The sequence below is a fragment of the Dendroctonus ponderosae genome, unplaced genomic scaffold, assembly GCF_020466585.1.
Source record: "Dendroctonus ponderosae isolate FM_Combo_2020 unplaced genomic scaffold, Dpon_F_20191213v2 Dpon_F_20191213_10, whole genome shotgun sequence".
NCBI lineage: Eukaryota > Metazoa > Arthropoda > Insecta > Coleoptera > Curculionidae > Dendroctonus > Dendroctonus ponderosae.
In genome coordinates, this window is record NW_026017111.1 from 1496073 (window position 1) to 1508508 (window position 12436).

The window sequence follows — 12436 nt, forward strand, 5'->3', positions numbered from 1 at the left end:
AAACTGATGATGGTGGAAAAATACACCGAAACGTATTTTAATTGATAAATAAAGACAATAAATGACTGAAACCCAGGAATTAATTTTGATTTGGAGTTAACGGGAATCAAAGGAAAAGTTGGAGGCAGTGAAAGACACAAGAAGCACCCAGAATACATATAAAAATGCTTACTTCTGCGGTTGGTGAAATTCAGCCGGAAAAACCAGCAATTCCTGATTGGTTCCATGCGCAAATCCAGCTGCATACACTGCCGTATCCAGGCTGGTGGTCAACGGTTTGCTCCAGATCGTTCGGGAAAGGGCCAGCACAAAAATCACCTGGAACGATAGTCGTTTTTTCGCCAAAGTAAACACTTGAAAAAATCTTACCAGCAAATTACGCTGCATCTTCGAGATGACCGGCCGATCGTCTTGGGCGCTCTGAAGCGGTTTCAGTGCGTTTCGGGGTCAATCACCAGTTCGCAACCAACCGGATGGGCTCAATCGGAAAAACTGGTTCAGATTTTTTTCGTTCGCATCGATCCTCGATCGTGTTTCGTGTTAATTAACGCATACCAAATAACGTTGCAGATGGCGCCGATTCAAGCAAGGAGAAAAGCAGGCCGGGAATTCTGGCCCTGGACACTTCATACGGCATGGAAATCGCCCAACTGCTGCTGTCCCTGCTGCACTCCTGGGGTCTGGACGACGACCTGGACAGGGTGTGCCAAGTGAAGCTGGGCCTGCTCAGACCGATGGTAATTTCCCGATTTATCCACCCATCAGACTTTAATGCCCGGTTTCCCGAACTCCAACATATCGGTTACATAAGCTTATGAGTCTCATAAACTACCAAAATCACGTCTGTTGGCTTTCTCAACGTCTGTTTAAAGCTTATTGGTTCCATAAGTTATCGAATAGATATCTACTCGAAGATGGATGGATATCGGCTTCATAACCTCTGACGCAAGCGTGTAGGGTTTGTTCTCATTTTTACAACAGAGCCATTCTAACCTAACATAGCCTATTCTTATTACATAACAGCATTGCATAACAGTTTTGTTTTGTTTAACGCATACAAATTTATTGTCATTAGTTAAAATGGATAATTCGAGTTCATCTTCTGATGGTGAAATTATTGAACTTCTAAGTTATATTGAGCGGCCAAGACGGTATCTTGAACGAGAGGACCAAATGAACAAATGACTACCTTAAAACATGTACTGTGAGAAGGAATTAATTGCCCGTTAGTGAACAGCTATGCTGAATTCAGATAAAAACCCGAGAGCTTTTACAGCAGGTCTGTGGCTGTTGCGTTTTTTTTGTGGCGTCATCTAGCTTGCGATGCACAAAAGTGAAAGTTCTTTACTATCCGCTTCTTTTTTACCGGTATTTCGCACCTTCCGTACTACCAGTCAAAAATGGAACATACCCTATCAAGCAGTTCCCTCTGTCGGTCGAATTAAAAAGGTACTTATCCAACGGATTGTTATGAGCTCGATATAACTTTGTCTGTCAATGGTCTGTCACCGCTCGGAAACCCATAAAATCTTATCGGTGTTATAACGTTATCCACTACATAGTTATGGAACCAATAAGGGCAAATGTTGAGAAACCGGGCATAAATGAACCAATCAACTAGGTGCCGCTGTCCTTCGGTGTTCTGTCCAAGGCCAATCACATGTCGCTGTTTCTGCCCACGTGGCACAACACCATTCCGCTGGATGAGGACCCCAGCGCCGACCACCAGGACCTGGAGATCAGCTTACCTCCGGAATTGGTCAGACGGGAGAAGCTCACCAGGATTTTCACCAGCCGGTGAGTGGAACCGTGGAGGTTTTTGTCAATTTCGGCAACTGTTCAATGCAGGACGCACTGGGAGCTGAGCACCACGCTGACCAGCAATCATCTGTTGGCTGTGATCGCCCTCAGTCACACCCTGATGAGCATGAGCAGCGCCACGTTTGTGCCCGAACAGGAGAGGAACAGGAAATTGCACAGGTAAGCCATTGGCGTGCGAGGCAACCATTCAGCCAATCAGCGGATTGTTCTTGAAGGCAGTCGCGGGTGAGTTGGAGCAAAACGGACGAGGAACAGGAGGAGATGTACACGCAACAGCAGGCGCAAATCAAGCAGGGCTGGTCGCTGTTGGCCACCTTGCACTGCGTTCTCCTGCCCGATAAGGTACTGCCAGTTGCGTGGCCGATTCCGGTTAATTGGGGCCGATTTTGCAACTTTGCAGGTCATTGAACATGGCGCGAAGCACTTCAAGCGTCCGCAGGTCGAGATGATGGCCAAGCGGTGGCAGCATCACTGCGTGGAAGTTCGGGAAGCCGCCCAGACTCTTCTGCTAGCCGAATTGTCCCGGTAAATACTGAACGATTGGCGTGAATTCTTATGTTGTTCTTTATTGTGAAAGAAGAACAGGAGCGGAAACTGCATAATTTTCTTGTTGCATCCAGAATGGGTCCTAAAGGACGCAAGCAACTGGTGGACGCCTGGGCCCAATACCTGCCTTTGTACACGCAAACCGAAACGATCAATCAGCAGGCAATGTCGTCGCCCAACGTGCAAAATCACGTGAATTCCCACAGCAATGTGCCGAGCACGCCGGATCCCGGGGTGAGTTGAACAATTTGCGGGCAAACATCAGTTGGTGAGCTGGTTGTGTTGGTGCAGGACGAGGAGTTCGAGGAGGAGGAGGAGGAGCAGGTGCGCAAACCGTCCAGCCTCACTGAACTGAAGCGCAAACAGTCGACGGCTGTTATACTGTTGGGCGTGATTGGGGCCGAGTTCGGCCAGGACATTATCCATACCGATAATGCCAAGAAGAGGACGAGCGACGATCGCAGGAAGAGCTCGGTGGTCGAAGGTTTCGGTATGTCTGCCCTTATTATGGGTTATTGAAGGAATTACGTGGGAGAGTTATAGATAAGTTCTACAGGGTTATTCACGCTATACGGCCCGGACGTTTGCGGCCAGCCCGTTTGTTAGTAGTATTTGATGTAGTATTTACTGTTGGCAACAAGAAAACGCCCGATCTCTCGCAAGATAGGACAAGAGGCTTCAAATGCGTATCTTCAAACTAATTCTCCCTTATAGCTCCTTCAAGAAGCTTTAATAAGGGCACCCTGAGGAAGAAATCTTGGTAGCTTCGGAAACTTTGGACTCAGATGTTCCTCGTTTTGTAGGTTCAGGCAACAATAATTTGGCGCGTTTGACCGCGATGGCTCTTTCGCATCTGCTGCTGGCGCCGCCTTCGCCTCGAATACCCGCCCACATACCATTGCGAAGGGCGGCCATCGATCTCATCGGACGCGGCTTCACCGTGTGGGAACCTTTCCTGGACACCAGCAAGGTTCTACTTGGTAAGACTCCACTCTTGTAAGGGCGCCCATCGAAACGCTTCTAATAGATGTTGCCTGTTCTCTTGTGGGACCGATTTAAAACTCATTCAGGCCCTTATCAGGACTGTACACATACATCCAGAGAAATTCATTTAGCAACACCACAAAAATGCGAATTTACATGGTTAACGGCAAGAGATAACAACCTCCTTGCTTCGCCCGCGTGTTTTTGCAACAGGCAGAATCTATTAAGTATCGGGGGCGCTGCAGCCCAATGGGCACATTCCAAGATAAAGCTGTTTCAGGCCTGTTGGAGTTGTGCTCAGAAGCGGACAAACTGGTGCCCAGCATGACCTACGGGCTGCCGCTGACGCCTCAGGCGGACTCCTGCCGCACCGCCCGGCATGCGCTAACGCTCATTGCGACTGCCCGGTAAGTCCTCTAAACTGCTGCGCTCTGCGAGTGGCTGATCATCGGTTTCCCATCAGGCCCAAGGCCTTCATCACCACGATGGCCAAAGAGGTGGCGCGCTACAACGCCATGCAGCAGAACGCGCAAACGCTCAACATCAACATGAGCAACAATGTGCTGCACAAGGCCAAGCCCGAAATCCTGCGAGGCGTCGAGCTGCTGATCGAGAAGATGCAAACGGAAATGAGCGACCATCTGGTTCAGGTGAGTGCAGTTGGAGCTTGAGGGAATCGGGTCGGGTGAATGAGAAATGTGGTCATGCAGCTGATGGACATCATCCTGCACTGTTTGGATCCGAGCCAGTTGAAGAACAAGGGGCTGCAGGACGTATTTCCGGCGGTATGCAAGTTCAACCAGGTGTCGCATTGTCCGGCTACCAGGCGGATCGCAGGTGAGGAAGGATGGTTAAGCGTTGCAGTCGGCAGCTTGAGAACGGGGGATTGTTGCAGTTGGTTCGCACACGGGGTCGCTCACCATCTACGAGCTGCGCCAGGGGAAGAACACGACCATTGCAGCGCATTCTGAGGCAGTGACGGCTTGCGCTTTCAGTCCAGACGGAAAATTCCTAGTCAGCTACGCCTGCTCAGAAAACCGGCTCAGCTTCTGGCAAACCAGCACTGGTAAGCCTTGTTCGCACTACACCACTTCTTTGATTCGGGGTGTCTTTAAAGGATGGGAATCTTTGCAGGCATGTTCGGACTGGGCCAATCACAAACGAAGAACGTCAAGTCGTACAGTACCGCCCCCATTGCCGACGTGGCCCGACTGAACCCGATGCGACTCGCTCGGCTCATTTGGATCAACAATCGTACCGTCACTCTGATGCTGGCCGACGGCTCCGAAACGCGATTCAACGTCTAAATGGTGAGTCGCCCGTTCCGTTCAGTTTCCTCGAATGCAACCTCGTGTGGTTTTTCAGTTCGAATCAATCGCGCATCGCTTACAAGTGCGACAATAATTTTGCAAATGACCGATCGAATTTCTGCAAAGACATTGTTGAGTAGGTTTCGGTTGGAGCCCATCTGTCGGACACAGGGTGGGAGAAAGTGTTTGTTTGGGGCACTTAAGTTCATGCTTTTGATACGTTCCCACCCTGTACGAGATAAGGAAATGATCAGTATTAGAAAGAGTCCACTCTTAACACCCTAAGCAAGCGAAACTCATTGAACAAATGCCGATGAGCTGATTTTTTGCATTGACTAGACAAAGCCGTGCCTCAGGAATTTAACAAACCCATACCCAAACCAGGCCTTCAGCGTGACTTGCAATCAAAACGCGACTATTTTTGTGCAAAAGAGGCATTTGCCCGATTAAACCACTGTATGTATCCACGTTGATGCTCCCAAACTTATATAACAGCCTTATGTATATATACTCAAAGCCCATAACAAAGCTATATTAGAGGCTTTTACATGGCCAACCTTAGAGCCTTTGCTTACTTCAAATTGTTATTAATAAATGTAGTTGAGGTTCCAAATCGATTAAGCCGGTTGCGTGCGTGTGCGTTGGTGTGGGGAACTGAAGACTTGCGGCCAGATTCACACAAGTACAAAGAATCTGGCGGCAAACCTCCACAAGGCCTCAATTGGCCGATCTTCTGGTGATGTTGTTATTATTTTTATACCGGACTGTGTTTCCTGTTAAGCCAAAGTATTGTTTATGATTGTGTCAGAGAACAGGGGGGCCACGTGTTCTAGCTAAACACCCTGTGCATGAAGCTTCTGCCGAAAGCACATTTACAGGGTGTTGCAAAAGATTCGATTTGGGCTTAGTGGCGGCCCCCCCTTGTCCACCAAGTAAGATAACGTGCATTTTCTGGCTCTTTTGAGCCGCCTAGTTAATCGTCGGTGTATATAGTCGTTATATATTATTTATTTCTGTTGTAGATGTCTAATTATTAGTAATTTGTCCCTGCCCCACACAATTGGATGTGCGTTTAGTGCGTTTTCGGGTTTTGATGTTCGTGACTCTTGTTCTCCATATTTCCACTTCTCAATGTCACACAACTAAGTTCCCTATTGCGCCTTTAGATAAATAAATAAATTGATAAATAACTTATTGGCAGCACTGTTCCATTGTTCGGGCCGACTAGCCGATAGTCTGCAGGGATAATGGATTTTGCACCAATGCTACCCATAATTAATCGAAACACAAAGTGTCTAACAAAGGTCCATTTAAGAGCGATTATTATTGTTTGTAAATAATAAAGACATTTTATCGATACGCAGAGGGCCCAGTTTCAGTCTGTCACACCATTTCAGCTGTTGTATTAGAACTATATATCTGTGTTATGTATATAATGTTACGATGACCTATCTATATACAAAGTTTGGCAATATGTATATGTGTCGAGTCTAGTTAAAAATATTACAAATTTATGGCAAACAAACGTACAGTTGTGCACTGACCTGCAAGTCCTAGTTCCACTCCTTTAAGTGTACTTATTTCAAAATTCGAAGAAACTTCCACCACTCAGTATAGATCAACATGAACCCTCAACAGTTTCCTTAGGCTTGGCCTTGGAGGCTGAAATCATCTCCTGTGAGTTGAAACACCTTGACTCACCAGTCGCTCTCACTCACCAGTTGAGTGCTTTGCAGCTTGTGCAAAGTGGCAATTGGGGTTAGAGTGGGCCTTCCGTGGGCGCACTGAAAGGGCAGTTGGCACCTTTCCAAGTCCCTCAATAATGCGCCACATTGGCTTCGCGACAGCGTGTCACCGAACTTAATTGCGCCTAAAATTCCCCCATCAAACAGGAGAGCAAAGTGTGTCTTCTGTTACCTCTGCAAGCCTTCAGGTTGACAACGTCCTGAATAATCTTCGGCATTGACATGCCAGTGGACCCTCTGGTCGTCCTCAGAAAGTCCACAGCCTCCTTGAGGAGGGAGTTTAGGAGATTGTTCAGGCCTTCCATCTGGAATTTTTTCTGTTATCTGTGTGTGATTTTTTAGGGCTTGCCTGAGGGACTTGCTTGCGCGGCGCATTTCTCCTGGATGCACACGGGGATGTGGGTGATGTGGAGACCGTTGGTGAAGAACTCCACCCCCAGCCCCATGGAGTCCAGGTAGTCCGAGTGTCGTTGTAACAGAGCCAGATCGTTGTGAGGCAGGAAAATGGTCAGTTTCTCCTTGTGAGTCGCCTTCAGACCTCTGTATTCTGCAATGGCCAAAAATACTGGGTTGGTTCGTCCTGGAGACGTCCGGGAAAGAGAGACCTTTCAGGAACCTCTCCACGCGAATGCGCTCGTCCACCGCATGCTGATCAAATAACACCAGCAAGTTTTCCGATGTTTCATGCACCACCAGGAACTTTTGGTCCAGCTGCCCAACGACTTCGAGGCTTTCGAACATGCCCCTGCTGAAACTCACTTTGTTTCTTTGGGCCTTCATGCTGGCCACCCGTGGGATGCATTCCTCGTGCCGTTTGCACTTTTCCTTGTAGATTTCCTCAAAAAATGCTCGCTGATCTGGAAAGGATTGATAATTTTGAAGAGTGTTTAGTCGCATCTCTAAACCATTACCTTTGTGAGGACAGTTGCGCCACTTGACGCTCATCAGCTCATTCTCGTATCCTTCCAGGATCAGAGAGTGGAGCTTGTGTTTGGCGTTCTGGCTCAGCACGCGATCGACTTCTTTATGCCGGTTCAGAACCGGCGACATTCCTTTGGGCACAAAGTCCAGTCGCTCCTCAAAAGCGAAATTCGTTGGCGTGCAAACCGGGGGCTTGGACGACACCATGCCTGCAACGTTTGGAGTTTTCTTAAAGTGGAACGATCCGTTCAATCCACTCTTACCAGTTCTGCGGTTGACGAAGAAGCTGTGGCCCTGTTTGGTGGCGCATCTCTGCCATTGGTTCTGCGAGTCCACGATGAAGCTGCTCTGCTCGTGCAAGCTGCGATCATCAACCCCCAAGGGGTGCGAGCTGGTTGGCTCTGCCCCGCCCAGTCTTTCTGATCCGTGGGGGCTGGGAGTTTTGGTTCTAGTGCGCATCAGCCCGAACTCTTCCAAGTCGCACATTTCGTTCGAATTTTCGAAAATGTCCGGCGAGCTGCTAAAGTTGAACCAGTTCTGAGCAGGGTGTTCGTTAGGGTTTCTACTCGATTTCCGGGGTGGATAAGGCGTAACATTTGCAGGCTTTTTGAATCGGATTGCATTTTTCGTGTTCAGCAGCTGCGCCACTTCCGCCGAGATGGTGGTGGAGGCTCGGGGAAATTGCGTTGGCTGGAAATATGCAGAGCTGGTTTCTGGCATGGGATTGTTTCTGGCGCTTCCAAAGTAAGGGCTTTGCGTGCAGAAGCGCCTCCAAGTGGATTTGACCGAAGGTTGCTTCTTGAGGCCCCGAAACAGCAGAGTGGCCACCTCATTGTTCTTGGTGGGCGGATTGGCATAGATTTCTTCTTTACTTTGCGCAGCTGCGGGCCACCAGTCTGGAATAAGGCGGATTAGATGGGCTTATTAGGGCTATTAGACGCCCACCTGGGTCGAGGGCTTGGAAGTTGAACATGTTGGCGGCCCCTTGCTGGCAGCGGCAAAGTCTCACCGGATTTAAAGCCGGCGGCTCATCCAGAGCAGCCTCATTGTCCTTCCTCACCAACGCATAGCGGTGGCTTTGGGCCATTATGGTGTAGTCGTCGTCTAGGTCCAGAGAGCATTGATCCAGGCGAGCCATCAGCTCGCTCTGGAAGCTCCTCGGCTGCAACTGGCTGCGCTTTTGACTGGTCTGGACCGACTTGTCCCTCATAGGCTGGTCTTTCTCAACACTCTCTTCGCCCCCAGTTCTTCTCCTTTTCACATTGACGCTGATGGTGGTGGTCACGCCCCTATCAGGGCCCTCTACGTGGTTATCTGGAACACAATTGGATTCCTCAGCGGAGCTTTGGGAGGCGTCCTGGAACACCTGAGTGGACTTGAGGAACATGTCCAGAATCAGGTTTTTGCCCCGGTTTTCGTCCGTGTTGAGTTTGGAGTAGACGGACCGCTGGTCGAAGGTTCTTTTGGGCACCAAGTTGATTTCCAGGGGCTTCAGCTCGCCCACCAGGGGCCGTGAGGCTTTGGCAGGCAGAGAGTCTTCAATGGCATAGTCGCCAGTGGTTTGCGTTACCTCATTCCGCCTCCTCTTGTAGGCGGTGGCTTGAACGGCCCCTACTAGCTGAGACACGCCACTGCTGAATCGCTTTGGCTTGGAAGCGGCTGGGGCTTCGGGAGCTTCCACGCCCAGGAAGGTTTGCAGGAGCTTGTCCAGGCAGGCCAGCACTTGGTCCCAGCAGGTGAACTCCACTTCGCTTCGGTGGGGCTCCTGCAGAATGTCCACGTATGCCTGGGGGCATTTGATGTTCATAATAAAGGCGGGGGATCTGCTGGAGTGCAGAAACCCCCTGTGAAAGTGTTTGGAGATCTTGGCGCTTTGCACGGGGCGTTTGTTCACGTAGACCAGCTGCCATTGCCTGCCAGCTTCCAGCTCCTTTTCGATTAGCAGCTCGATGGAGAGTTTGCCTTTGGAGACCTTCAGGAGGCTGAAGCTGCGCCCCACTTGGGGGTAGAGATGGTGGAAGGCGCTCACTATGTCGGAGTGCTTCGGACTGTTGAGCAGCAGCAGCCCAGTGGCGTCGTTCCGCAAGCTAAACGACGTGCCCGGGTTGATTACTATCAACCTTTCCAGCTGCTGCTTCACTTCTTCCAGCTCGAGCTCCGGCACGATGCGCTGCTGCCTCACTGGCGCGGCACTGAACCAATCGAGGACGGTCACAGTGGCGCCCACACTGGGCCTGGATTTTCCAGGTGTAACTTTACTGGATCCATCTCTGGACAGAACTTTAGTGAAGGTTTCATCGCAGTCTCTCCGGCGCGATGTGATGATTAGACTGCGCGACATTTCCGCGATGTTTGCAAGGGCTTCGCCTCGGAACCCGTAGGTTTTCAGGTGTTTTTCCAGGTCTTTGACGGTTTGGCATTTGTTGGTGGCGTATCTGGAACCCGCCAGTTCCAGGCCCTCTCTGGATATGCCACAGCCGTTATCGGCCACCTGAATGCGGAACGTTAGGAGATTTATTCGAACCGCTACCGCGGTGGATTTTGCGTCCAGACTGTTGCACACCTGGAAAGTGTTTCATTATCTAGCTTATCTATTTGTTTGATCCTGCTGCTGACTTTCTAGGTAAGTTCACCGACAGGAAAATGAAAAACATTTTTTTTCGATATTGCTAACTTACCAATTCGTAAACACATTGGGCGACACTGCTAATACCCGAGGAGCTTCGGATTTTCGAAATTACGCCCGTTTTTAACGGTTTTATGCTCATTTCTTTAGCGGTTCCTCTTGAAAATGTCAGTGTGACGGCAAAAGTTGATTAATTTGTCGTTTAAGACAACTCAGCTATGTTCGTTTTATACACGCGAATAAAGGAAGATAGACAATGTCCACGTCGACAATTGGTCAAGGAAATGATACAAGCGCGCAGGTATATGGCACGTGCTGTCACTTCTATCGATTGCGGCGATTCGAACCAATCATATAAGCCTACCGGTTTGTTATTATCGAACGTATCGATAACACTTCCTTAACCAGCCACGCGATCAGTTTCCCTGAGACAATCAAACAGAATCAAATTGAAAACTCCAGAATTTAACAGTTTAGTTTGAAAAGTTAGTTTAAAAGTTGAAAACTTTCACATTATATTATAACCATTTAGTATAAAATAGACAGTAATGCTCAGATGATCTTCACTACTTTTTCCATTCTCACTCACCATAATTCCAATTAACCGATTAAGATCTCACACGCGTTCATAGATATCCATAGAGAAACCAAAAACTTACTTTTTCAGTTTGATTGATATTTTCTACTTTGGTGGCAGTCCGGCAACATGGCTGAACAGTATCGAATTTTCGGCGCACGTACGGTGGAATGTTTATGGCTCCAAAACTCGGAACATTTTAAGAAGCTAACACCACCTTTATTGCACATCTGACAACTCTGCCTCCTTTACACTTACTGCTCCTAGTGGGCAAAATAAATTCGTTTTTCTTACTTTTCATTTTCAACCTCAAAACCCGTTGCAAAGCATTTTGTAATAATAACGACGATTTATAAAAAATAATGGAGTGACTAAGAGTAAATAAGCTATATTTAATCGCATTCATCAGACAGGAAAATAGCAGGGCACGCCCAAACTCGAAATCCACCTTGTGCTAGGCCTGGCAGCACTGCAGTGAGAACCACTTGACGTCACGTAAATCGACGCAATATCCTACCTCGTTTCCTTACCTTGTATATGTTCTTGTCTTTGTCTATGCCTTGTATTCACTGTATCATGCATCTTTATCTATGTGCACGAGTTCAGCAGAGATAAATTGACAAGTTCAGACATTTTGTCCCTGGTGTTTCGTTCATTTTTATTTGGCTGGCTTCACTAACTGAGTGTTTTTGCATGGTTGAATGTTTAGTGTCTTTACCTGTCCATCTATGATGCTGATCAGCGTATCAGCGCGTTATCTTCGAGATTGTGCTTAAATTATTGCAAGCAAAGTGCGTTCAAAATGGAAGAGTACTCCATGAACGTCAATCTACATCTGGAGAGTACCAAATGCATGGAAATCAAGTACACCACACGTACCTCAGTCGAAAGTATTTGTCTGGATTTGTGCGAGCGTTTGAAAATTGGGCCAGTGGCTCGACACTTGTTCTCATTGCGAATCAACCAAACTTCAATCTACCTGGCCAACTATTACACCTTGTTCAGTGATTCCTTCAAGAACGGGCGAGTGGGGCCCAGCTTGGACCTACGCATGAGATACAAACCGGCATCGATACAGGAGCTAAAGAAGTTGGACGCCCGTGCTTTTGAGTACTACTACTTACAAGTCAGAGATGATATAGTCAAGGGCCTGGTGCCCGGCTTGGCCTACGACGACTGCCAGCCAGAATTGACGGGATTATGCATTACAGACATGTTCAGATATATGCTGGAGAACAGCGTTCCCATGCAGGCTGTAGAGCGGGACCACAAAAAATTTATGAACAAGGAAATAGTGAAGAGGCACCGTTTTTACCTGAGCACGCCCATCCATGAGAATCTACTGAAATTGAACCGTAACATGAAGGATCAACCCAATAATATCAGGTTATTGTATACAACAATTTTATTACTTTATTATAATAGGATAAGCACTACACGGTGGAATATTCGTCGTGCTAAAATTCGATCTTTGGGCGCATGGCACTCACTTTGGTCGTACAAGTGAACAGCCAATTATAATGCATGTAACCGGCATCACCGCAAGTCACGTGACTTGCGTTGACAGTGTAACGTTGAAAATTGGTACCGCGATAATGTTGCGCATCTGTTTGTACGATGATACGATGGTACGAAAGTGTTTCTATTGGTTGGAGATCTGTTAATTCGTCCGTCGTCGTATGACGGAAGAAAATCTCAAATTTCTCCCTGATTCACGATGTTTTTATGTGTTTTTGTGTTATCCATGGTTCACTTTCTAAAAGGGCCATTTATTTATCTCTAGAATGATGTAACAAATGAGCGATCTTGCTTATTTTGCCTCCGAGATATGAGCAAAAACGGGACGGAAAACATGGAATTTTGGCATAATCTTGCACCTAAGTGTTTGATATTCAAATTTCGCTTT

At 47.9% G+C, this 12436-nt stretch overlaps 3 protein-coding genes across 4 annotated transcripts in view; 2 read left to right on the plus strand and 1 right to left on the minus strand.

Annotated features, from left to right (window-relative positions):
* Positions 1-6186, plus strand: part of LOC109542625 (WD repeat-containing protein 7) — a gene marked incomplete in the record, with an annotated part of 10917 nt that extends 4731 nt beyond the window's left edge. The window contains 13 exon segments of the mRNA XM_048661908.1: positions 571-737; positions 1622-1797; positions 1849-1980; positions 2037-2163; positions 2222-2346; positions 2442-2601; positions 2659-2857; positions 3171-3347; positions 3632-3758; positions 3815-4001; positions 4062-4188; positions 4247-4417; positions 4486-6186. Of these exon segments, the coding sequence (XP_048517865.1) occupies positions 571-737; positions 1622-1797; positions 1849-1980; positions 2037-2163; positions 2222-2346; positions 2442-2601; positions 2659-2857; positions 3171-3347; positions 3632-3758; positions 3815-4001; positions 4062-4188; positions 4247-4417; positions 4486-4658 (2048 nt within the window).
* On the minus strand, positions 5956-11138 carry LOC109542627 (DNA mismatch repair protein MutL). Of its 2 annotated transcripts, XM_048661912.1 has the most exons (10): positions 11061-11138; positions 10006-10793; positions 8273-9890; positions 7591-8223; positions 7318-7536; positions 7012-7263; positions 6769-6953; positions 6579-6711; positions 6380-6531; positions 5956-6323 (listed from the first exon to the last, which is right to left on the minus strand). In XM_048661912.1, exons 2-10 carry the CDS (start codon positions 10093-10095, stop codon positions 6270-6272), a joined length of 3336 nt encoding a protein of 1111 aa, XP_048517869.1. In that variant the 5' UTR covers positions 10096-10793; positions 11061-11138; the 3' UTR covers positions 5956-6269. The 2 variants fall into 2 exon arrangements, with proteins under 2 accessions (XP_048517869.1, XP_048517868.1); XM_048661911.1 differs by lacking the exon at positions 11061-11138 and having other exon boundaries at positions 10006-10994.
* LOC109540670 (tyrosine-protein kinase hopscotch-like) overlaps positions 11138-12436 on the plus strand; it is an 18669-nt gene continuing 17370 nt past the window's right edge. The window contains exon 1 of the mRNA XM_048661909.1: positions 11138-11916. Coding sequence (XP_048517866.1) covers positions 11333-11916 — 584 coding nt within the window. The 5' untranslated portion in view covers positions 11138-11332. The remainder of the gene's footprint in view (positions 11917-12436) is intronic.